This window comes from Ammospiza caudacuta, chromosome 10 (assembly GCF_027887145.1).
Source record: "Ammospiza caudacuta isolate bAmmCau1 chromosome 10, bAmmCau1.pri, whole genome shotgun sequence".
Taxonomy (NCBI): domain Eukaryota; kingdom Metazoa; phylum Chordata; class Aves; order Passeriformes; family Passerellidae; genus Ammospiza; species Ammospiza caudacuta.
The window spans coordinates 20,018,810-20,042,597 of record NC_080602.1 but is presented as its reverse complement, the minus strand read 5'-3'; the positions used below and the strand labels follow the sequence as shown (position 1 = coordinate 20,042,597).

General features: G+C 41.3%; 1 protein-coding gene across 4 annotated transcripts in view; it reads left to right on the top strand.

Annotated features, from left to right (window-relative positions):
* Nucleotides 1–3,241: 3,241 nt before the first annotated feature.
* The window catches only part of ARNT2 (aryl hydrocarbon receptor nuclear translocator 2), a 95,080-nt gene continuing 74,533 nt past the window's right edge, over nucleotides 3,242–23,788 (top strand). For 2 of the 4 annotated variants that reach the window (XM_058811181.1, XM_058811179.1), the window contains exon 1: nucleotides 3,242–3,456. In XM_058811181.1, the coding sequence (XP_058667164.1) occupies nucleotides 3,426–3,456 (31 nt within the window). In that variant the 5' untranslated portion in view covers nucleotides 3,242–3,425. Of the gene's footprint in view, nucleotides 3,457–21,754; nucleotides 21,927–23,788 lie in introns of those variants that run through there. The other 2 variants (XM_058811182.1, XM_058811180.1) reach the window with 1 other exon arrangement.

The window sequence follows — 23,788 nt, the reverse complement described above, 5'->3', positions numbered from 1 at the left end:
TCCCAACTGGCAGAACAGCGCTGAGCTTCCCAAGGAAAGGAGTTAATGTGGAGCAGTTTCTGTGTGCTGCAGTGCTCAGCTGATCTATTTCTGCCTCTCCAGCCAAGAAACAGAATAGACGTGAATGCTGAGCACTGCTATCAGTGGTAATAGCCCTTTAAATTGGAAACAATCACTGTAAAGACACCTAACCGACATTCTCTGGTACATAATAACAAGACTGAGATAAAAATCACTTTTCTTAATTCATTTATTTTCCTGTTGCTACACATGATGTCAACACTTGTTTGTAATTTTATTAAAATGGTGACGCACCCCCTGTTGCGACGCAGGAACAGTGAAAAGTTTGCATTTTGCTATCTTGCACATCCATCATATTTTGTGCTTGATATTGATACAGCCCTGCTTAATCTCTCTACAAGTGCCAGGGTAGAGTCCAGCTCTGTCTCTTCTTTAGTTGTGAGGAGCCCCATTCCACAGGATTTAGGCTTTCAAGGTACATAGCTCAGCATGGACTTAGCAAAACATGAATTCATTCTGTAACTAAATTGATTTCTTGCTTTGCTGTGTACGTGTTCCTTAAATTACAGTGCAAGTAAAACACAGAGCGTGCACTTCCACCACAAGCAGAACACAATTTTATGAGCAGCAGTTGCCAGTGTTATGGATCTCCCCACAGATCTGGAAAGGCTCAGGACGAGATAGCAAGGAAGGAGTGTATTACAGATAAACAGAATAATTCCATTCATTTATGGATTGTTTCAGGGATTCTGAAAGACTCTGCTAATACTGGCTATTAAGATAGAGAAGATGGGGAGGAGAGAAAATCAATTCATTTCTCAATCTATTTAAGTGAACAAAGAATTGCGTGTGAAACTGAGCAGAGCGTGTCAACAAAGCTCACACCAAATAAAAAAAGAAAAGCAGCTTTATTTTGCATAATTGTGTCTGAATCACTGAAGATTTGACAGAACCTGTTCCATTCTAAGCCCCAAGGTCTTATTTAGGCAGAGCACAATATCAAATAACCTGTAATGTGTTTTTTCTGGGCTAATCTAACATCTCCCAGGATATCACGCAAGGGGACAGCACAGGCAGTTGAGTGGTTTGCTTGGTTTATATTCAGTCTTTGTAGGATTTATTCCATCTGTCTGTTGAAAGCTACGACAGTGCTCTGTCAGATCTCTCCCATTTTTTAGGGAGGCTTCCTTATCTCTAAAATAGGAACGAAATAAGAAATATTAGTGCATTTCTGATAAGAGAGAGATAAGGTTTAACCTCTGATTACTTGTAAAGGTCTTCAGAGGACACTTCAGAAGTGCCTAATGCTATAAATTCTGGCTTTATAAGGTTTTTTACTATCATTAGACTATTAGGAACTCGACCTTTTAACCTTTATGCACATATGTAACCTGACATAAAGGAGGCTCACGGAAAAGCTTTCATGACCAGCATTACCTGTGCAATCTGAACACCAGACTTTGCAGAAACCTGAAGGAATTGAGCTATGACTCTGCAGCAGGGTAAAGTCACTCCAAATTTTGCCTTCCTCATAAAAGGTAAGGGTCTAGAAAAACTGTGACCAAGACTACCTCAAATCACAATGTTTTATCTGAACAGAAATAAGTTGCATTTTCAAAATTGCTGATATTAAGAGTCTAGTATTAGCAGGGTAAATGCCTTGAGATAAGAATTAAGATTGCCTGCTGAGCATCCAAAACCCTACAGCATCAGCAGGCACTAAAGCAGTAAGATGCTTGGGAAAATGGCTCCACATCTGATAGGGAAAAGCACAATAAATCAAAGATAGAGCAAACTTTCTAGATAACCAGGAGCATTTAGTGCCGTTCTGATTAAACTCCTCTACAGGAAATGAGTCAACACAGCCTCCATGCTTTCCCTGCCTTTCTGCCAATTTACATCTTAATGGATAAACTGGTTCAGTTTACTCATTTGGCAAAGCAAGGGATTGATTTGCAACTTTTCATCTTGACTGCTCCCATCAACTTGTGCAGGGCTGTTCAGGGCAACTGAGCACAGCCATGGGCAGGCATTTAAAGATTAACAGGCTTTTGCAGCATTCCACGGGGATGACAAAGCCATCAAAATTCATTATTTTTTTCCCCCAGTATTTCACACACATTACACGTGACTGCTGCAGTTATTACACCCAGTGGCTTTTCAGAAATCTTGCAATTTAATTCTGGGATAGTGGGGGTTGTTCCCCTTGAAGACCCGATTTATGAGATTATGAGAAGAATCTCCAATTTCATTGAACGTATATTTTTTGTCCTTGTGTTTGCAATGCAAAGCCTTGAAATGTGAGCTGAGTTACAAAGGATCTGTTGTTCAGTTATCACTACTTAGCATGAAAGCAAGTGCAGTGCGACCCAAAGCAAGGGTTTTAGAGGAATAGGGTACCATTCATACACTCCACCCGGAGGCAGACAGAACGTCTGAATTCCTGCATACTTTTGTACACTTGATGAGTGTGAACTCATGGGGCTCTGTCGGCCTTCCATCTTCCAGAGAACCTTGTCACCTCAGGGGAAAAGGGATGTCATTATCTGGGGACAACACCGATGGCAGTAATGTCATTCTACGGCATCTGCTCATGGGTGGCGGTGACCTGCACTTCGATCTTCCCCTTAAGTTTAGGAAGGCATGGATGGCACCCCAACCTCCTCCTTCAATTTAAGGGTGACACAGAGCACCCCGACCTTCCTGCTCAGTGCTGGAGGTCATGGATAGCACCCCAACCTCCGCCTTCAACTTAAGAGTGACACACAGCACCCCAACCTCCTCCCTCAATTGAAGGGTGACACAGAGCACCCCAACCTTCCCGCTTAATGCCAGAGGTCATGGACAGCACCCCAACCTCCTCCCTCAATTTAAAGGTGACACAGAGCACCCCAGCCTCCCCCTCAGAGCCGGAGGTCAGCGCCCACTCCCCGCTGGTTTTGGGGCCGTTGGGCCGCACCCACGCCCGGCCCCGCGCCCCCTCTGCCCGCGGGCTGCGCTGGCTGCCCCCGGCTCAGGGAAGTTCGCGCCCTGGGGCCGCGGGTTCGAGCCCCGAGGGGGGCGGCCGGTCCTGGGCCGTGTCGGGGGCGGCTCCCGCCGGTTCTTGCGGGGGGTCCCGGCCAAGCAGCGGCGACCGCGGGCCCAGCGCACATGTGCGGCCGCCCGGCACATGCTCACTGAGCGCGGCGCATGAGCAGAGGCGGCGCGGGGCCATCGGACATCTTGGGCCGCCCCGCACGGAGCGGGCAGCGCCGCCGGTCCCGGGGCGGGAGCAGCCGCCGCCCCCGCGCCGCCCGGCCCGCCCGCCCTGGCGCCGGCTGCCTGCCCCTCCCGCGCTTCCCCCGGGCTGCTCTGAGCATCCCTCCGCCCCTCTTGCATTTGTCTTAATTCTTCTCAGAGACAAGATGGCAACGCCGGCGGCGGTAAACCCTCCCGGTGAGTAGCTGCCGTCTCGCCCCAAGTGGCCCCGCCGCACAACACGCCCCCGCCGCCGGCTCCCCCCCGCCCGGCCCGGCGCGGTGCCCGCAGCCCCGGGGCGGTCCCGCCGCTCCTCCCGCGGGGCCCCGGGCCGGGCAGAGCCGGGCCAGCGGAGCCGGGAGCCCGTGGGGGTTCCTCGGGACACGGCTGCCGGGCTCGGTGCAGCGGTGCAGACACGAACAGTGGTGCATAAGCATTCCGGGCATAGAGCAGCGGGGACGGGCAGTGCGGAGCCGTGCCTGCCCTGGGCACGAGTAAGAACATTGGCTTTCCCTGCCTCTGGTTTGGCAGCTTCATTGTCGGCTCCTGGAGCCGGAACGGTGCTGAAACTGACCAAGGGCACCTCGGCATGTGCCCTGTGTTTGTTTCCTTTCCGAAGGATGCAGTAAATATTTGCTGTTAGTACTAGAGTTATTGACTAAAGAAACTTACAAGCATTTTCCCATTCAGTTTTTTCGTGAGGGAAGGCATTCCCCGACGTTTTGTTATGTGTCTGTGAGATGTAACATCTGTTTTGTTCAGTGCGTGGTGGAATAAAGTGAGTTTGGATGAAAGGCCAGGGTAGTATTTTGGAGATGGACTTGGGTCAACTTGGTGTGGATCAACAAGTATCTGACACTGAAAATAATTGGGATGATGAATCTTGCACTGGGCTCAGTACCAAGGAAGAATATTGCTATTAAAGGTCAATTTCAGTATTACTTGTTTTAATTTGTGCTTGCATTGTGTCAATTTTTGTAGAGTCAGATTGAGTTCTGACAATTAAAGGCTTGCATGAGTAAATGCCAACTAATGTTTAAAATTTGTTCATTAGATTAAATCCTGCTGTAGTTGGTAGTGCAGTTGTCATTCTGAAAGTAAATATTATGATATAAACAATGAATTTGGTTCAATAAGTGCCAGTAGAGTAAGCAGAAACTGATATTTGTCAGTCAGAGTAGGTTTTAATTTAATATCAGAATTCTGCATATTAAATGAAAATTAACAATTAAGGGAAGGTTATGAAATTAATACCATTTAACTTTCAGGGTACCATGTTGTGCATCATAACAGAGAGTTTCACTGAGTGCACTCAGTGCAATCAGTTTTGCAGACAGAGGAGGATACAAACAGCATTTTTTGCCTTGGGTTTGGTTTGCCATTCTCCTGTCTGCTTTCCAAGCTACACACTGAAGGAACAGCCCTGTCCGCTTAGAGGCCAGTGCTGAAACTGCTGAGTTACAGCAGAGCCCCTTTGGCACCAGCCTTTCCCACTCTCTGTACCACCTGCCTGAGGCTGAACCCACAAAAGGATGTGGTTGCAGGAGGTTCAGCATGCATGGACTGCTCCTGACTCTGAGCGGGGCTTTCACCATCGTTCTCCTGTGACCGCTTGATGAATTGAGAGATTGTAATGGGATTATTGAGGAAACATAAAGGAAAGAGGAAGGAAGGGCCAAGTGTGTTGCCTGTGTGCACCTCTGTGCATGTGACACGGTGAAAGTTGACCTGCAGTGTGGTCCTCAAACCCTCTGAAGCACAGATTGCTGGTCCATGGGAAGGTTACGGAAAGGTGTTGGTTTCCTGAAGGGAACCAAGATCACCTTCTGCAAGGCTGAGGTTACAGAGCATCCTTCTGCTCCTGTCTGGGTGGCTGGAGCGGGTCTGAGCTGAAAGACAAATTCATTAATGATCCTCCCATGTTTTCTGAGCATGAGAAGTGTTGTTGTCAGACACTGGGGCGAAGTCAAAGTGGGGAGCTGTGAGGAAAGGAGATCCTAAATCTGTAGCACAGTGCTGACTTTGCTCTACCACGGACAGCAGAAGAAAGAGCTGTGGGAAATACCTCCACTTGTAAAAAAATGTTTAAAATCATAATTTGTCACTGTTCTTTTTTTTTTTTTTAATAACTGCAAAGCAATGCAGAGAACCAGTCAAAATATGTAGCAAAATGATTTTAATCCTGTTGTTTTCCCTTGGGGACAGATCCTCAGCTGGAGTAAGATGAAAGTAGCCCTATTAGTATTAGTGAAGCTGTGCCACCTTGTGCCCGTTGACTTTCTGATCTGCAATGTTAGGGGAGCACAATAGAGGATTAACTTGTTAAGCATCTTTAATGATGATTAGAAATTACAATATGATTAAATTTTTATTAAGCAATTGTCTGGGGTTCTAATAACAGTTGGTAATTTAGGCAGGACATTAACTTGCAGCTACCACAATACAAATACATGTGGTTTTAGTCATATTGTAGATAGTGGAATGGGGATTAGCAGAGAGAGAAGAGCTGGGTGTTCTCTAACTGTGTGAAAGTGTTTCAGTTTGTGATCTCCTGCTGCAGACCCATGTAGTGCTGTAGTAGCATCATCTCTCTTGTGTGAGGTGCAGATTTATCCTTTTTCCCACAGATCTTTTTAAAGGAGAGTTTCAGTTAGGGAAGTTCATAGAAGCGGGAGCAGTTTGCATCCTTTCCCACCTGAGGCTCACGGGAACTGCAGTGTCAGGGACCAAATTTGTGGTGGCTCAGATTTGGGAGCTCCGTGGGCTCCCTGGGCTGTGTGAGATGTTCACTGATGGCTCTTTTTGGTGAGGGTGCATATCTGCAGCTGGGCATCACCCTGGCACAGCTGAGGGGCTGTGTGGGACAGACTGCTTCCTCTTGCTCAGCCTTGGAACGGCTGGGAGTGCTGGGTTGGTTTCTCGTACTCTGGGTGACAAACTGAAGTGTGAAACAATACAGGTGTGTGGGAAGCTCATCTGCATTGGCACAAAGCATCACAGTTAATTTATTTCCTCCTGAAATAAGATTGGCATATTAAAAGGGATTTAAGAACAAAAAAGCTGCGGAGGTGTTACAAGCATTTTGTATATTACTGCTTGCAGCACAGTAACTCAGTGCCATGTCTGTTTGAAATGTGTTATTTTTGGAATGCAAACTTTGTAACTGTTGCTGCTTTGGGTCCAGATTTTACTTAACTTGAAGTGGTGATTCTTGTATTAGCCAGGGTGGGATGAAAACATAAAACTCTTCATGAGTTTAGGATTTTTTTTTTCCTGAGACATCAGCTGGTTTTGGGGTGCTGAGTTCCAGTCTGGCTCAGTCTGATGGGTGAGCAGCAACTTTCTGCTGTGGTCTGGTGATGAGAAATGAACTGAAAGGCATCCTCTCAGTTCTTCCCACTGAGGTACCCCTGAATGGAAGGTAGTACACACAGATGTATTGCCAAAATGCCACGAATTCAAAAGTCAAGACAAGAGAAATCATGAAATTTTGCAGTTTAGAGTTACTTTAGAGGGAAGATCCCACAGGATGCATTTTTGGTGATGTTTTACAATTTTATAAATCCTTAGGGTTGTATTTTTATATTTAATTGGGGAAAAAAAAAGTAACTGAGTTGTTCATGTGATCCTTAGAGCTCCTTTTAGTGATTTCTTTTTAAGCTGAGAGCCCCAAATACAAAGGTATGGAGAACATGTCCTCCAAAGGGCATCTGCTAGAAATGTGTAGAGAGATGTTGTGGTATGAGAGAGAGGAGTTGCTGGGGCTTAGGACATTACTGCTGCCACCACAGCAGCTCATGAGGGGTCCTTTCAGCCCATGGCTAATCCGAAATATAAAAAAATGGCATTTTAACTTAAAGAAATACTATTAAATGAGCTCTCTTTGCTTTCAGACTAATGAGTTAACAGCAAATTTTCTGTCATATTCATGAAGACTTGTAAGCCTTGCATCTGGGCTCTTGGTTTAGGTCAGTGCATTGGGTTTTGGGAGGTGCTTTTGGGGTTTATGTGTTTTTTTGACTTGGGAGTTAAGTGGACAGAAATCAGTCTACTATTTGAACTAGATATTCTGAGAACTAAATAATTTGTTACCCAGTCCTACATTTGGGCTGAAGTTACTAAGATATGGAGTGCTGTGGAAGAATTCTTTTGATGCTGCCCAGCTCATATTCCCAAAAGGAACTGACTTTCTGACAATCCGGCCATTCTTTTCTTTAGATTTCAAATAGCTTTGAAATTGATGATTAAAAAAAAAGAATCTACTTCAGTGTTTTAGATTTCAAAAACATTCAACTCCAAGCCCAAAATTTGTGTTTTATTGCTGCTGCTCAGCCCTTCATTACAAGACTATCCAGCAAACTAAAAAATCAATTTAACAGCATCCTGGGGAGTAAATGGAGTGTTGTAGTGATGGAGGTTATAATGAGCTCTGATGCTTCTGGTATGCAAAAAAGTAGTCATCATTCTAGGATAAAGTTTAAAAAAAGGGTTTCAAAATTAGAATACTCATTAGCTAATGGGAGGTTTACATTGCAGATCTTTTTCTTCTTGTGTTTTCATAGCTCTGGTACTGGAGAATTGGTCCTTAATTCAGTCAAACTGTGGTATGAGATGCCAATGCCTCTTGAATTGTTTTGTGATAATGTTTTGTCCTTCAGTACTGTGAACTGTACTATAACTGGCATTGAAGAAATGCCATTTTATTTTTATATTTCTGAGATATAGGTATAGGTCATACAAAAGATTTAATCTCTTCTATCACAAAATAGTTATTTGAAATTTGCATATGTAGCTTGTGGTTAGTTCCAAATATTTTTTTTCAATAGAATAATGTTTTCCCATTCCTCTAATAAAAATGCAAAACAAAAGAGATATTGCTGATTTCTGTAATACCATATGGTGTTGCTGATATTTCTTAGCAGTAAGGAAAATTGCAATAGAGATTAGGTAGAAAAGAAAAAAAAAATAGCCTTTTCAAAATAGTCAAGGCAAAATAACCCTGTTGATGTAGTGATTATTGTTATTAAGAGGACAGAAATGGGGCTGTCATTATGAAGATGTATTCAGAGATTATGCTTAAATGGTTGTGAAGATCAGATATGTGTGTCGCTCAGAGTAATTTTGGGGGGCTTACTGCTTCAGAACTGACAAGCAGAAATGGAAAATGTGTTAATTCAGTGCTACCTGAAGAAATTACAATGTTATTAAAATTTGCAGTAGGAAAGAGAAAGAGGGGTCTCGAGTTTAAGAGATGGGGATTTAGATCGCGGCTCTTGGTGGAGATCTCTGGCAGATTTTCCAGTCTAGCAAAGTGTCTTTGGCTGGCCAGCAGTGTTTGGGGATGGATGAATCAGCTCAGGATGAGCTGTTCTGTCTGGCCAGCTCTGGGCAGAGCAGGGATGTGTGCAGATACCAACCCCAGCTGCCTCTGGCTGGAGGGCTGTGCTCAATAAAGGTGATGTGGGAAATAAATCAGCAAATTCAGAGCTGCTCCTTCACCATTCTGCGACTTATTTCATGCAAAACATTGCATTTGCTGGACAACACAGGCAAAAATGTGACATTCCAGAGATTGTGGGTGGGTGCTTGCTCTAGAAACCATTGGTACAGTTTACTTCTTGCTAACAGTGTTTTCTTTGTTCAGCTCTAAAGCATTTCCTGTCACCCCATCTGTATCAATCATTCTGTCAAGGAGGAAAAGGAAAATTTTATGAGGCTGCATTTGTACATTTTATTTGCCTTCTGATTATAACTCAAGTAAGATTGATGCAAAGTAAGAACTTGAGAAAAATAATCCTTCAACATCTTCCATTGTTTCAAATAAAAATCCACATGAAAATGAATAGATGGAATAAACCCCCATGGACTGTGCACTTTCTGTCTGTTCTGAGAAGAACTACTTTGTCACAAAATGTTACAGGATTTTGGCAAGATCTGGCCTTTAATGTGCAGAAATTACGTGGTTTGAAAATGCAGGATGAAACGGAGAATGACAGTTTTTTAGCAAGAGCTGATTCAGAGTTTATTTTGGATAGTGAAAATTTCAAATGGATCTCAGTTTTATTGTTGGCTTGGATTAGTGGCCGTAGTCATGCGATGTGTGATGAATTAGAAGCTGTTTTCAAGATAGATGTAATTTCCTTTTTTTTGTACCCAAAGCACGCTGGTCTTCCTTGAGCAGAGCCATCTGCGCAGGGAGAAAGAGAAATCCTTTCTTTTGGATACTCTACATATTGATGAATGCTTCTAAACTTTCTGCTTCCTTTTTCTTTCTAGTGACCGTTTGTTTCCATTTTGCTTATCTTTGCTATTTCTGTCCTGTGGTTTCCATCCTGCTTTTCACACTTAGGTGTCTCTACCTTTCTCACAACTCCTGTAACTCCTGTATTTTCTCTGTGCTCAGCTTTGTATTGACTTCTCAGTGTTGTTGAAATGTAAATGAATCCTGGCATTGTGCTGGTGCTACTCCCAAGTCTTTCAACAGCTTATGAATTCAGATTTGTTCTGTGGGGAGCATCTCAAGTCCCCCTTAGAGAAAAGTGGTACTTTTTCTGTGCTGCCTCCCTGCAGCCCAGCAGGTACTGGGAGGTGTAATCAGCTGTGACAAATTAGGAGCCTCTATTAGCCTGCATCTGCCCTGGATGGGTGTTGTTGTTTTGTTCAAGGACAGCTCATAGTATTAATTTCAAATGCTTAGATCTGGGCTGCTGCAGGTTTTTCTCATCTAAATGTCAACTGCATGTGACAAGTAGAATAATATAAAATAATTGTAATTTTTTTCTCTAATCAAGCAAAAGGGGTGTTGAATTGTTTAATTACTGGCTTTGCCAGCATGCAGATGGAAAGGCTTTTCAGGTAAGTTGCTCATACAAAATGCCTAAAATGGATAGTAATTAACAACTGGCTCTTCATTGGTATGTTAATTATGCTGCCATTTGTCCTGGTGCCTGTCGTTCTTTAAATGTTCAGTTACACTGAAGTGAAGCGTTCACTTCCTGGCAAACACAGAATGTATCAGAACAGTTTGACTCTCAGATATATGCAAATATTTTATGGGAAGAGGCATGCCAGTAAATCACTGAGCTGCAAAGAACAAAAACTCTGCATATTTGTATTCCTCAGAGGTAAAAGCAAAGAACCTGCAGGCCTGATTTTGAAAAATTATCCCTAATACTTTCCCAGTACTAACCCAGAGCACAATTCCATGCAAGTAGATAGTTTTAGGAACTTGTTTACTGCTGGCTGTTTCTATTAGTGAAGCTAGGTGGACATCTGGGTGCTGTTAAATGCCCTTGAAATGCATATATTTTAAAACTGTATTGCTTGTAATATCTGGATGGAAAATTTGAACTGAACTGGAAGTGCTTTTAGAACTTGGGATAGAACTAATTATTTTGAATGCAAGAAGAGTTAAAATAGCTTGTGCAGTACTCTCAGATTTTATTCAATTTACTGTTAAATTCTTTTGAGAACAGAGATTGTCTCCTCCTTTCTGGACTGTGCTTTGCAGAGTGCATCCCCAACCTCCACATCCTATTGCAATAAGTAAAACCAGGCTGTGTCTGGTATGTCTGCAGCTCATCCAGTAGTGTCCTGAGGAGGGCCAGGCTGCTGAAGTTACATGGCAAGTTTGCTGTGCCCAGCCTGTGAGTATGAGGCTGGTATTTTCATTTGCTGAGCTTCTGCCACATGGGAAGTGGTGACTCAGCCCAGCACAGGGTGACCCTCACATGTGGCAGCAGTCAGCCCCTGAAATGAGGTGCCAATTGTAACAGTAGCTGTGGGAAGTGGATTATAGCCATAAAATTAGCTACTAAAAGGCACTAGCTACTGTGTGTCACTGCCCTCTGCATCATGTTCCATCCCTTCATGGACAAAAAAATGTATTGCTGTTAGTACTGCCTGGCCATGGCTGAGCTGGATTTCCATTGTGTTGTGTCCAGTGAAGTTGCTAGCAAAGTTCCTAGCTCAATTTTGAGCCCAGCTTTAAACACTTAAAGTAGTGATAGCTAGAAAATCTTGGTTTGAAATTATAAATTCTGTTGTTCCCAGTCACTGGGAGGTGGCTCATTGTCCATGGAGGTTGATCTCTGGTCAGTCTGTTGGCTACTCCTGTGAGTCATATTTCTATCACAGTATATGGCACATCAGTGTCTTCCTTGGATTTAATTTATTTTAAAGCATCTTTAAGAGATACCCTGGCCCCCCGCATCTAGATGTCCCACCCTGAAAATGGTTTGCATTTTCTGTAAGTAAGTAGTGGTTTGACCAATAGAAAAAAGGCTGTATAATTAAAGCTTCCTTTTGTTGTAATGAGATTTTCAGTGTAGGAATATAATGGCAAATTATTGGTACTGTGTTCAGTGTTTCAGAGATAAGGGTTCCTCTGCTATGCTTTTTATGTTTTCATCTAAAATATTTCTGGTTTAAGAGGAAAAAAGAAAAAGTAAATTTATTTGTTATGCAATAAGTTTTGTGGGAACAGCAGTTGCTGTGTATTTTTGCTTACTAGTGAAGGTTTGAAATATGCATTTTCATTGTTGAAATTGAAGTAAATGAACGATCACTATGAAAAGCATAGTAGCCTTTTCAAGCCCTCTTATGAGGACTGGAAAATTGTCCTAAGTTTCTAGCTGCATCTCCAGCAAAGGGACAGTGGACTGCTGGAATTAAGAATGTCTTAAGTGAACATAGCAATCTTCCCCAAATGCCAAGTATTGAGGCCTACAGGATCCAAATTTCCCAGTTTTACAAAACGAGTTCTTAAAAATGTGTAATGTCTCTGTGGGTTCTCTGCCATCTGTGAGTTAGGGTTGGTCCAAGTGAAGCTGTTTCTCTGGAACTGGATTCTCACTAACAACAAAATGTTCTAGATCAGACTACATGGAACCCCTACCAAAAATAGCCCATTAGAGACACTATAAAATTAAGTATAAAATTTCCATTATGGATACTTACAGAATAAGACAGCAATAGGGAATTTTCTTCCTTCTTTGTTGTTGATGATCTCTGTGAAGTACTTGGGTGTATATGAGTCTTTGGGCTCCTTGTAGTTTATTCATACTTGAGACTTGGTTCTTGAATGATCACAGATGTTGGGTTGTTTTTCTTCTAAGTAAAACCTGAGTGTTCCTGGACTTTCTGTACTCTCTGAGCTGTTTCTGATACACTCAATGAACATGTGCCTTTCTGAGATGTATTAGTCTTTTGCTTAAATATATCTTGGTACTCTTTCACTTTTCAGACGAGCTAACATTATACATTTCCTAAGTGTTTCCTGACTCAAAACTTAATCATATTTTGTTTTAGTGGTGTTCTCCTTCTGCTTCAGAGCTCTTTGGTTCTGAACTGTAAATGGGACTGAGGTGAGGATTATAATGGTCTTTAATGTTTTAGGGGAAGCTGCCAGTCTCAATATCTTTGCTCTCCAAAGTGTTCCTTTTTGTCACCTGTGTTTCTTTCTCCAGGTTCCATGCATATTTTAAAAAAAGGAGGCACATAAATATGTAAATAATGTTTGAGGTTAGGCAGCTGTGGGATGGAATGAAATCTTAGTGCTGGTGTACAGTAGCTGAATTAAAAGGTGTGTGGTTTTACTTGTTGGCATTTTGGTTGAGTACTATCAGCTGGAGATGTGTGAGTGGGTGGAAAGAACAGTAACGTGGAGTTCATGCTGAATTATGTTTTGCTGGAGGAAAGGCATTCATTAGTCTCATAGCTGGCACATGCCTCTTTATTCCTCCTCTAAAGCAGTATCTGACGACTTTGATGAAAAGGTTGATATGACATTAAGGAATTGGTTCTGCCTCATCTACTGATGTGCAAAAGCCTTCCTGCCCCTGGCAGAGCTGAGTGAGACACGGGCAGCATGCCAATCCTCACTTTGCTCTAGGAAGGGCACGCACGTGGTACATGGTGCAGGGTTTGAGGAGCCTTGGCTCCATCTCTGAGTGTTCAATGTGGAGTTAATGATGGTGGATCCAAGCTCAGCTCTGAGTTCATGGTGTCTCCACCCACGCCCCTCTCTGGGTTTTTCAGGATGGTCCTAAGGACAAAATACTCTTTTCGTCATTGCTAAATTTAAAATGAATGTGGTAATTAGGAATAAGAATTTCAGAGACCAGTAAATTGTCTCTGTGCAGGAAGATTCCTGGCTGCTTCACCTTGGCTGCACATTTCTCATGAATCACTGACTGCCCCATGTCTGAGAATTGACCAGGGCAAGAAGGCAGGCTCGTGGTACAGCCCTGGACAGGGTTCAAGTTCACTACAGGCTTTCTAGTGAATCACTGACAAATAACATTCACATGCCACAATTAAGTCATCTGACTTTTGTTTTCGTTTATCTTACCACCGGTTTGCAAGTCCTGTTTGTAAGACTGCATAATTTGAGATGCTTTTTTCATATATATCAGTTGTAAAAATGACATATTTGTAAGATGTCTATGCTGGGACAAGCAGAGAATGCGTTTCATTGTGATGTACTAATTGATAATGTTTTATTAATAGATTTTTATTTCAACCACTTTTATGTTGGATTAGCAAAAAATTTTCCTCCCTTTGGGAAGAAACAGAGAGAGAAAAAGGAAAATATACAGCTTCTTTCTCTCTGGAAACAGCAGTTATTATTTATGCCACGCACATGAATAATCATTAATTTGTATTTTCTTTACAAAGTAGGTAGGATATTTGGATAATGTGCTTTTTAAGTGTATTGGCAGAATATACATATGATAGATTGTTATTTCAGTGCTGAACTAGCAACAATCCACTGGCTTTAAAGTATTAATATAGGTTTTACAGCTTGCATTGTGTTGTCTTATGGTTGCTTTTGACACTTAAATTTGCATTTGAAAATGCATTAGTTTATTCTTATCCTGTTACAGTTTGTATTAAGGTTGAGAGCAAAATGTACATTGCTTCATAGACCAAAGAGATGATCAAACTATATGAAAAACACAGTTGCACTGAGTGAGAATTATGAGATAGTTTTCAAGTGTTCGTTGTGCATTTGCAAGTTAAATTTAAAAGCAGGAAAATGTATTATATGAGGGTATTTGGTTAGTGGGTTAACTCAAACTGCTCTTTAAATCAAATCAGTGAGCTGTCCCTGGAAGTAAATACATTCTCAAAAATGAAATCATGATTCTTCCTAATGTTGAAATGTAAGATAAAGTATTTGCAGTGATTTCCTGGTCAATGCATGTGGCTGCCACTGGTTGTTTGCTTTGTTGCGTGGGGTCCCTGTAGTAGCTGGAACCTGATTGCCAGGTTTGGAATTCAGAATAATCTTGTGTGTCCTGTGTACTTGCCTGTGCTGCTCTTCAGTCAGCAAATAGCAAAGCTAAAACCTTACTTTGGTCAATATTTGCAGACAAACAATCAGCTTGTTTTTTGACAAACATCCAGTTTGTTTACAGTGAGGGTTTTTTCAGTATCATTCCTCACTTCTGCATTTGATGTATGCACAGAACTGTCTGTATGCTTTTGGGAACAAGTGGCTTGTAATGGATGTCAAATCATGTTTAATGTGAATATGGGGACATAGAAAAATAATGCTTTGTTGTTATATGCTTTTTTTTTTATTGTTTAGTGGTTCACTGGTAGAATATCCAGCAAATCTTGTATTCTGTAATTCTGAAAAAGCAAGCAAGAGCATGGCTGTTACTGCTGATCACTTCAGAAAGTCTAGCACAGCCTACCTGGAAACAGCATTTCTCTTATGTTAAAACTGGTGATTTTAAAAAGAAAGCATGGGATTCAGTTTTATGAAATATGTTCAGGAAGTAGCTCTGGGAAGAAGTTAAGCAGAAAAAAAGTGTTCCAAAATTCATAAGAAATTATTGGGAGTGTAGGAAACTTAAAGTAACACTAAGGAATATTTTACAGCAGGTCTTTGTAGTATTTAGTATTTTCTACATCCCTATGAAGGTTTCCCTTATGCCATAACATTGGGGTGTGCCATTTGGAATACATGTAAGAATGAAAAATTCTAGAAAGCAACAACAACAGCAAATGCCATTGTGAGCACCCAAAAGCTTGTGAACTTCTATTTTTTTTTTTTATTTGCAGATACTAAAGATATAATACATGAAATTACCTAAAAGGAGGAATATTCTAAAAACATTTAGAGAAGTGAAGGTGCAGTGAAAAGTAAAAAAATCACTAAAATCTTTATTTGACATAATGTGGGTTTTTTGCTTGCAGAAAAATTCAGGGTTTGGGAAACCCATCTGCAAGAAGGAGGGTGACTGCTGATGTGGGTTGTTGTATCAGATAAGGTAAGACATCAGATGTGAAGGTTGTCCTTGTTAGGAAGTTAAACTGAACACATCCAGATTGGTGCCAGGTGAACATTGTGGGATCACTGGTGCACTCTTTTTCTGGTTGGTTTTCGAGATTCAGTTCAGTTTGAATCTGGAATTTTCTTAGCCATAGCCCTTTTCCATGGTCTGAAGGCTGGACTACAGTATTTTGTAAACTGAGCAAGGGGAAACAATGAGAAACAATGGCTGTTCACTTGTACTCCCTGTTTGAGTCATGTTTTTTCATCCTACTTGCTCCTATGGGGAAGTAAGGTTTGCTGTTTTCTTCAGTCTTTGGAGAAAAAAAAATTAATCATAAAATCTCCTTTGACTTAGAGGCATTTCAGACAGGCATAAAATGAACTGAGTATTTATAATGCTCAGGCTGGGTTTTTTAAAGGAGTTAAATGTGGGGTTTTCCCCCTGCAGTTTTGAGGCAGAGAATATTGTATTAGAAATCGTGAGAAAAGAAAAAAGTACTGAACCACACCCTATTTTTAGAATGTGTTTTCTATATACTGATATTCTTTTGAGGTGTTTCACATAAAAATTCTTATTCTTAGTAATGAATTGGGGTGTGAAAACACCTGAAAGGCTAATTAATTATCATAACATCAAATAAGCATCATTTGCTTGTTGATCAGGCAGAACTGAAGTCATTAGTGCTATCAATAGGATGCTGTTTAATGAAAACAATAGCATTCTGATTACCCAACAGTGCCCAAGGACACTGTAAATTTACTGATAATTAAGTATTTGGTAACCCAAGTTGCTGTTCTGAATGAAATTTAAAATTAACAGACCCTTCTGAGGCACACTTAAAAATCTCTGTAATAAATAATAAAGGCATTTGAAGGATACGAGTCAGTAATTTTCGGTGGATAATTTGAATCAGAGCGATCCACATTTTACACCTTTATCGCTGGGCTCTGTTTCTCCCAAGCTTTGTGCAGCAGATGAAGAGTGGATGTCTCAGTCTGGTGTGGTGGGAGCAGCACAAAGATCTCAAAGGTCTGTGGCCACAGTGGGGCTTGCAGGGCAGATCCTGGGCCACCCTGTGCTGGGTTTGGTGGGATGGCACCAGTTCCTCAGAAGGAGGATGCACAAAGCCTTCGTGGTCTTCCTCACCATCCCTGCGTGACTGCAGAGATTCCTGCTGGGGATTGCTCTGTTGTAGGCAGGGACAACACTTCTGTTTTGGTCTGGCTCCAAGCATTTTCAAATTTCAGCATTTAGGATGAATTATATAACTGCTTGCACCTGTGAACTTAGTGCTCAGTGAAAATGAGTTATAAGAATATTTTTATTAAATAATTATAAGAGGAGAGCATGAATTTATTAATTCACTTGAACGTTTCTGCTCATTATTTAAGAAATATGTTGTCGAATTTCTTTGAATTTGAACCAAAAGTTATAGTCATAAATACTGCCTCTTATGCTCATGAAATCTGATAGCTGATTTCTTCTGTAATTAACAGAAAATACAGACAAGTGATGTTGGCAGTGACTTTCGTGTGAATTCTGTGCATTTCTGGTTAGAGGAAAAAATTAAATAGTTAAGAGAAGACATTGGATTCCTGGGGAAGCTAGGCTACCCTTGATCTGCATCTAGTTAAAACCCATTTTGGTGAATAAATCTGGACAGATTTATTAGCAATTAGCTTTATTTCTTTGCATTTATACAGCTATTGACTACATTTTATTTAGTTGATAGAAGTTTAGAGTGCTGTCATCTTGTTATGTTGTAAACTCTGGAGAGCCACGGTATTGATCTCAGTTTTATTTCTTATGTATATCATTGCAAGTATTTTAATAGAAGCTTCAAAATAATTTCCACAATTTGGCAGTTGAACCTGTACATGAACAAAATAGATTTGTGATCAAGCACTGAAAATGCTTGAAATCTAAACCAGCTTCTCTTGCTGGAAAATAATTGCTAGATAGATAGTAAGGATCCAGACTACTTGATAGAAGATTGTGGAAATATTATTTTTAAATAAATAGTTTGAAGCTGAATGAACAAAAATGAAGCCTCAAATGATGACATAGTGCGGATAAACTATTGAGCAGTTACTGCTGTTATTATTTATCATAAACCAGTTACATAGGAATTTATAAAAAGAAATTTGCTTGCGAGTATTTTTTTGATGATTATAGAAGAAGGAAAAGGAGATGATGTGTGTAGGAAAGAACAAATAGCAGCCGTGGTAATAAAACTAATAATCAGTGATCCAGAGCAAGGGCATACAATGGAAAATGCTTGGTTTTATTGTTAGTGAAATAAAGTAATAGCAGTAATTTCCTATCTTTTGTACCTTTGTAGAAGAAACTCACTTAAGAAATGCTACTTCTGCTGCGCCTGATGTGAAAATATGCTGTCTTGTCCTGAAAGTAAAATTTTTAAGTCCAGCATGTCTTTTCTAGCACTGACCAAAAGCAGGTGCTTGAAGGAGTATAAAATCAGAGTAAGCATGTGTGGTGCTTCCCCTGGCTGCCATCCCACCTTCCAGCCAGTGATGTTTATTTATTTTCCACAGTTTTAGCTAGGCACTACATAAATCCTATGGAGTATTTTTTTGGCATCCACAGCTGCCCATTGTAGGGAGTTTGGGGCATCCAGAGATAGTTGTGATTGGTCAGGAAAGCTTGGCACAAACAGTAAGGGTGAGGGAAGGTAAGAAGTATGAGAAGGGGGAAGTTGTGGGATGGTGTGAGAGTGGCTGAAATGCTTTGACATTGCCTTTGAGGAGTGCACTGGCTTGGGGTGATAACCAACGGGGGGCAGGCAATGCAGTGGCAGAAGGAATCCAGGCTTAACTCTTCTGGTGTTTATATATTTATATTTATATTTACATATGTATGTATACACATGTATATATGCATGTACATACATCTATATCTCTGTGTGTGTGTATATATATATGTATGTAAGTATATATATGTGGTCATGAGAGTGGCCAGCAAAAATGGGCTGCTGTGCAAGGCAGGAGATGAGGAGTGGTTGGATGAGAGGGCTTTTCTTTCTGTGTAGACAGAAGTCCAATCTCAAGAAAACTTAAAAATATAGAGGCAGATATGACAAAACACATCCATAACTGAAATTACAGTGAAACTGATAGTATGGCCGTGTGGGTTATTATTTTTTTTAACTTGAATTTGCCGAGTGGGTAACTCTCAAATTGTTCTCTTTGCATATTTATTAAGCAACAAATTTTACCAGGCCCTTTTAACAATTAGTGATAATCCTGTGGACAGGGCTGTATGCAGGTGTTTTGCCTAATTCCGGATTGTTGTGCCTTTAGCTGGTCTTGCAGCTTCCACTTTACTTCCTGATGTTTTACTGGATGAAATACAGCAAGTGTTCTATTTTAAAAATGGAAAAAATTGTCCTGTACATGAATTTCTAATTGAGTGCCAACCAAAACAAGATAAATGAAACAGACTTGTTAAATGAAGAATTAATGGACTGAGCATGATCTGTGTCTGAGAAACTTGAAAGAAAGTCCTTGGAGTTTATTATTTTTTTCCTCATGTTTGTTTGCCCAGGCTGGGTATGTGCTTGCACAGTTTGAGTTCATTAATGGGTCAGCTGTGGGCAGTTTTTCATAACAGAACAGCCGTATATGCTATTTGCTAGGTCTGATGCTCAGTACAAAGTATGGAAAATAACACTGAATGTTACCTTCTGTTTCTTGCTCATAACTTATAATTATGCAGTTACTTTTGGCAAATACGAAATGTCAGAGAAGCAGGGAGCATCACCATTCATTTCAAATGGAAATGATGCATAGTTTGGGGAGCCTTGTTTTTTGGTGATTTGCTTGGCACTTTTGCCACATGTCAGTAAGATCAGCCAAAATAACATCAATAAAACCAGGGCACATTAATGCAGAGACAATTAAGTGTGGAATTATGTTGTATGATTGCATGATCACATCTGTAGCTGCTGAAGACCAGGTAGGGTCACATTAAAACACCTTAAATGGTCCTGCTGCTCTTATCAGCTGTTTTACTGTGACCCTTTGTGTAAACTAAGCACCTGCCTCTCTCCTTTTAATGATGTTTACATCAATCCTGGAGCAGCCTTTCCAAGTCAGATTTTCATCCTCCCTGTAAACTGGTCTTTTAGTAGCTGCCCTACTTCCCTGCCCGATTTGCATGTGCACTTTCCCACTTGTAACTATTTATATCTGAGACATTTGCCAAGTGTTGGAGGCTCAGGTTGTGTTATCAATGTGAGTCTACCTCAGGTCCTTGGGTTTGTTTCTGGTTCACTCCTTCATGCACTTCCAGACTCTGGATTTAAGAAGCCCTTTTCTTCTAATGTGTCAGTCCATCATAATCATGGTGGAGACCTGGGTGTCTTTCTGCTTGAGTTAGAGTTCCACCTCTGCAAGGGGCAGGATTATCACATTTTAGAGGCAGGCCAAGTGCTTAGGTTCAGGCCAGTTTTCACCTTCATTCTGCAGTGCAGATCCAAGCCTTGTTTTAATTCTGAGAGGGTTTCTTGTTTTTCCAAGACTAGAGACATGCTTTCAGAAGAGGAGCCATTAAGGCTTCTTTTTTAACCTTTGCTCCCTGTTCTGAATTTCAGCAACCTCTTTTGAGGTAAATGGTCATAGTTTGGCAGGACTTGTCAGCAGTTGGATGCATTGGCTTATTAAAGAGAGTACAAGGAATAGTTCACCTCAGTCAGGGGCTGAATAGGTCAAGAAGAGATAACACAGAATTATTAATAAGAAGTGGAAAAATAGCCAGGGGAAAATGCAGGGGCATAAGGTGCAATGTCATTTGTCAGGAAGATAGGAGGAATGAAGAAGCAGCTACCTTTTCCCTTCTTCCCAGCCTAACTTTAAGTTGGCAAGTGCATCTTCTCTCTGTTGCTTCAAGTTCAATTTTAGTCTATAACATCCTCTGCAGTGGATGCAGGGGTGTGACTCCTGGCTTCTGCTGGATTGTGCTAATTGATTCTGAGTTTATTCAGTTATATGGGTTGTGTTGGTCATTTAGGCAGTGAATATGAATGTGGTCCACATCCTCTCCTTACTCCACAATGTCTTTGTAACTTTCTGTGCCTTGACCACAGGGTAGATATGGATGAATGGAATTACCAACATGACTGGACTGAATAAGGTGATTAACATGAAAATTGGAAATTAAATAAGAAGTGCTGTCAAAATAACATTCTAAATCAGTTGCTAATGTATGAAATATTTTTTGGTTTTACAGATGATAAGATTGATATTTCCACAGTGGGGTTTTTGGGTACTCTGGTTTCTGCAAGGCATATCTAATTTTGGATGCTTCAGAGGATCCTGGTTTTGAGTGTTTGCTGCTCATCCTACAGTGATTGGTCTCACATTGTCCCTCAAGCTGAGCACTTGCAGCAAGAATTCCCCTAAAGTAGACCAAAAGTCTCTTTTGTCACAGCTTACTTCCAATTCTTAGTCTGCATCCCACCTTCTTTTGCACATCCAGGTGGTGTGGGGCACACAAAAGGGTGTGGATTGCAGTGAGATCCCAGGACATCCCACATGGATGGTTTGTGTGAACGCAGCGGTCAAGTGTGGAGGTACCAAAGAGGGTTTCACCTCTCTGACTTCAGAACTTGCTCTTCCAGTCTACTGGTGGGGCATATGGTACCAGTCTGCTGGGGCATATGGTACCAGTCTTTGGCTTCAAAACTTGCTCTTCCAGTCTATTTAGGTGTGTCACTGACCCTGCATCTCGTGCAGAGTCACAGCAGGGAGTGAGGTAACTGGTTTTGGCCTCTGGAACACGTTAGGCCACTCTCTAAAATGCTTGGTCCCAGTGTCTGCTGAGCAGACAGTGCCCCTTCAACTGAGCAGCTCCATCTCATCATCTCCCCCCTGTGAGTGTGCTTAACATTCACCTGTGATGCAGGCAGAGGATACAGCTCTGATCTTCATTTTGAAAAAGAGAACGTTTCTCTAGCAACTGCTCACCATATGCCCTAATTTATCTTCAAGATTAGGGGTGGGCCCCCCTCTCACCCCAAAGCACAAGGGCATTGTGGTGGAGGGGAAAGTTTTTAGTTAATTAGGATTTTTATGTTATTCCTGTCTCAGTAACTCTTTCCAGAACCTAAATGGTTAAAGTAGAAAATGTTAGTAATTTTGCTGCAAATAAATTGATCAGTATGCAAGACGGTTGTCACCGGCTGAATCATGGTCCACAGTTAAGGTAAACAGATCTGTGATGACATTTTCTGAGCAGAATACCAATGCTGCTACATTTCTTCCCAGAGGTTTCTGACTCTTCTTATATGCGGATAAAATTTCTCTCCAAGAGGGTTTTGTTCACAGGAAAGAAATAGCATCTTTGTAAGAGTCTTCCTGAAAGGTGGGATTCTTGTATTTTGTGATTTATTTGTAATCGTAATTCTGTCGAGAGCATGGCAAGGAATGTTTTTGCTTTTCTGCATATCCTCTCTGTACAGTAGATGTTTTTGATGTGGAGTCTATTTAAAGTATCTGGCAATGGAATGCAAGTAAAACAGCATTAACAGAGTTATCAGGAACAATGAAAATGGGGTTTCTTTTTTATATTCTTTGAGAGTGAGCTCTGTTTTATAATCTCTGTAGTTAATACATAAAAGCAATGACTAAATATACAGCTAGATTTTTAGCATTAGTGTTTCTGTGAAATATTTTTGACTACATGATAGCTTCGTATTTTTGTTGGCATATTCTAAAGTAAGAGCTATGATATAGTTTATTCTTAAATGTCTCTGTGCTAGGCAGAAAATCCCCCTTGCAATTGACTGCAATCAAAACCATTTAGCTGAGATGCATCTCACTCCCGTATGACTTCAGGGGGATGAAAAATACAGTTTCTAAAGAAGTTTTTGAAATCTGCTTTCTGAGAATATTTAAAAGAATATTTTGAAATCACTGTGTATGATGCTGTTGAAGGGATTGGGAGCATTCATAATTCTGTGTTTAGCCTTAGATCCACATTTACTTGGAGTGATTGACATCTCAGCCATTCTGTGGATTAGTGGCTGGAAATCTGTCGCATTTGTATTGATAAGAGTAGAATTTCCTCTCGTTTAGTCAGATGTTGGTACCTCACTTTAGTTGTGTTTTTACAGTAGATGCTGAAGGATAAAGGAGCCCTGTGGAGAGCATGCTCAGTGGTCCCTGGCACGGAATAGCAAACCTGGAGCTGGTCCTCACAGCTAATGACAGGGATTCAAAGTCTCTGGGAGTCAGCAGAACCATTTCTCCACTAGACTTTGAGTTTAAACCTGGCCCTGTCCATGTCTGCTGTGTTTAGGCAAGGGAGTATAGCTGAAAATTGTGTAATTAACAGGACCTTTTGTAGTATACACTTAGGAAGTCTCGTCATGCACAGCATTTCAAAGCTGCCCAGCAGGATGCGTGGCTGTGGCTTGTGGAGAGGAGCAGAGCAGGAGCACCATCTCCAGAGCTGTGTGATGCTCCCTGTGGGGACACCTGGCCAAGAGCTGCCCTGCCCTGGGAGACACCTCAGCAGGTCACAAATCTGTGTCAGAGACAAGACAGAGCTGCATTTCAGGCAGTGGATCTGGGGTGGGGCTCAAGATTTAAAGTTTGGGCTTGAGAGCTGTGGTTTAATAATTCCCTAGCAAAAAAGGGAAGTCCAGTTTATCCTGACATGCTGGACTTTTCAGTAATTCTTGCTCTGATTGAGGTTCTCATGCACTTTCATGGTATCCTTGTGCAGCATTTAGCTTGCTCTTTGTGCTTTGCTTTGTGAAGTGCACAGCAGCTATTTCTTTTTCAGATCTACAGCTTGACACAAACATGGATTTTTGGGGGAATAAATCCCTGTATTTTATCCCAGTATTTTAATGTGCGTTTTCAGGTTATCTTTTATTTCAGAAACATCCGTGAATATTTTGGGGTCGACCTAAATGTGGCATTGAAGTAAAGTGTAATGCCCAAACTTTGAATGTCCAGCAGTGGAATTAAGTCTGGACAGAAATGGAGGGACTAATTCTGCTTTTACATCATTCCTGGATTAATGTGGCTCCTCAGGGGTCCCCAAGATGAACATAAATATTAGTGGCAGGATCTGGCCTGCTCCCAGACCTGACAGTGATAAGACAAGAGCTGCTAAGTGTTGTTCAGCTGGAGGAATGTTCACTAAAGATTGCCAGTGTTGTGCTGGGTATTGTTCTAATAACATTTCTGTGTTCTTTGGCAGATCTCTATGAACTC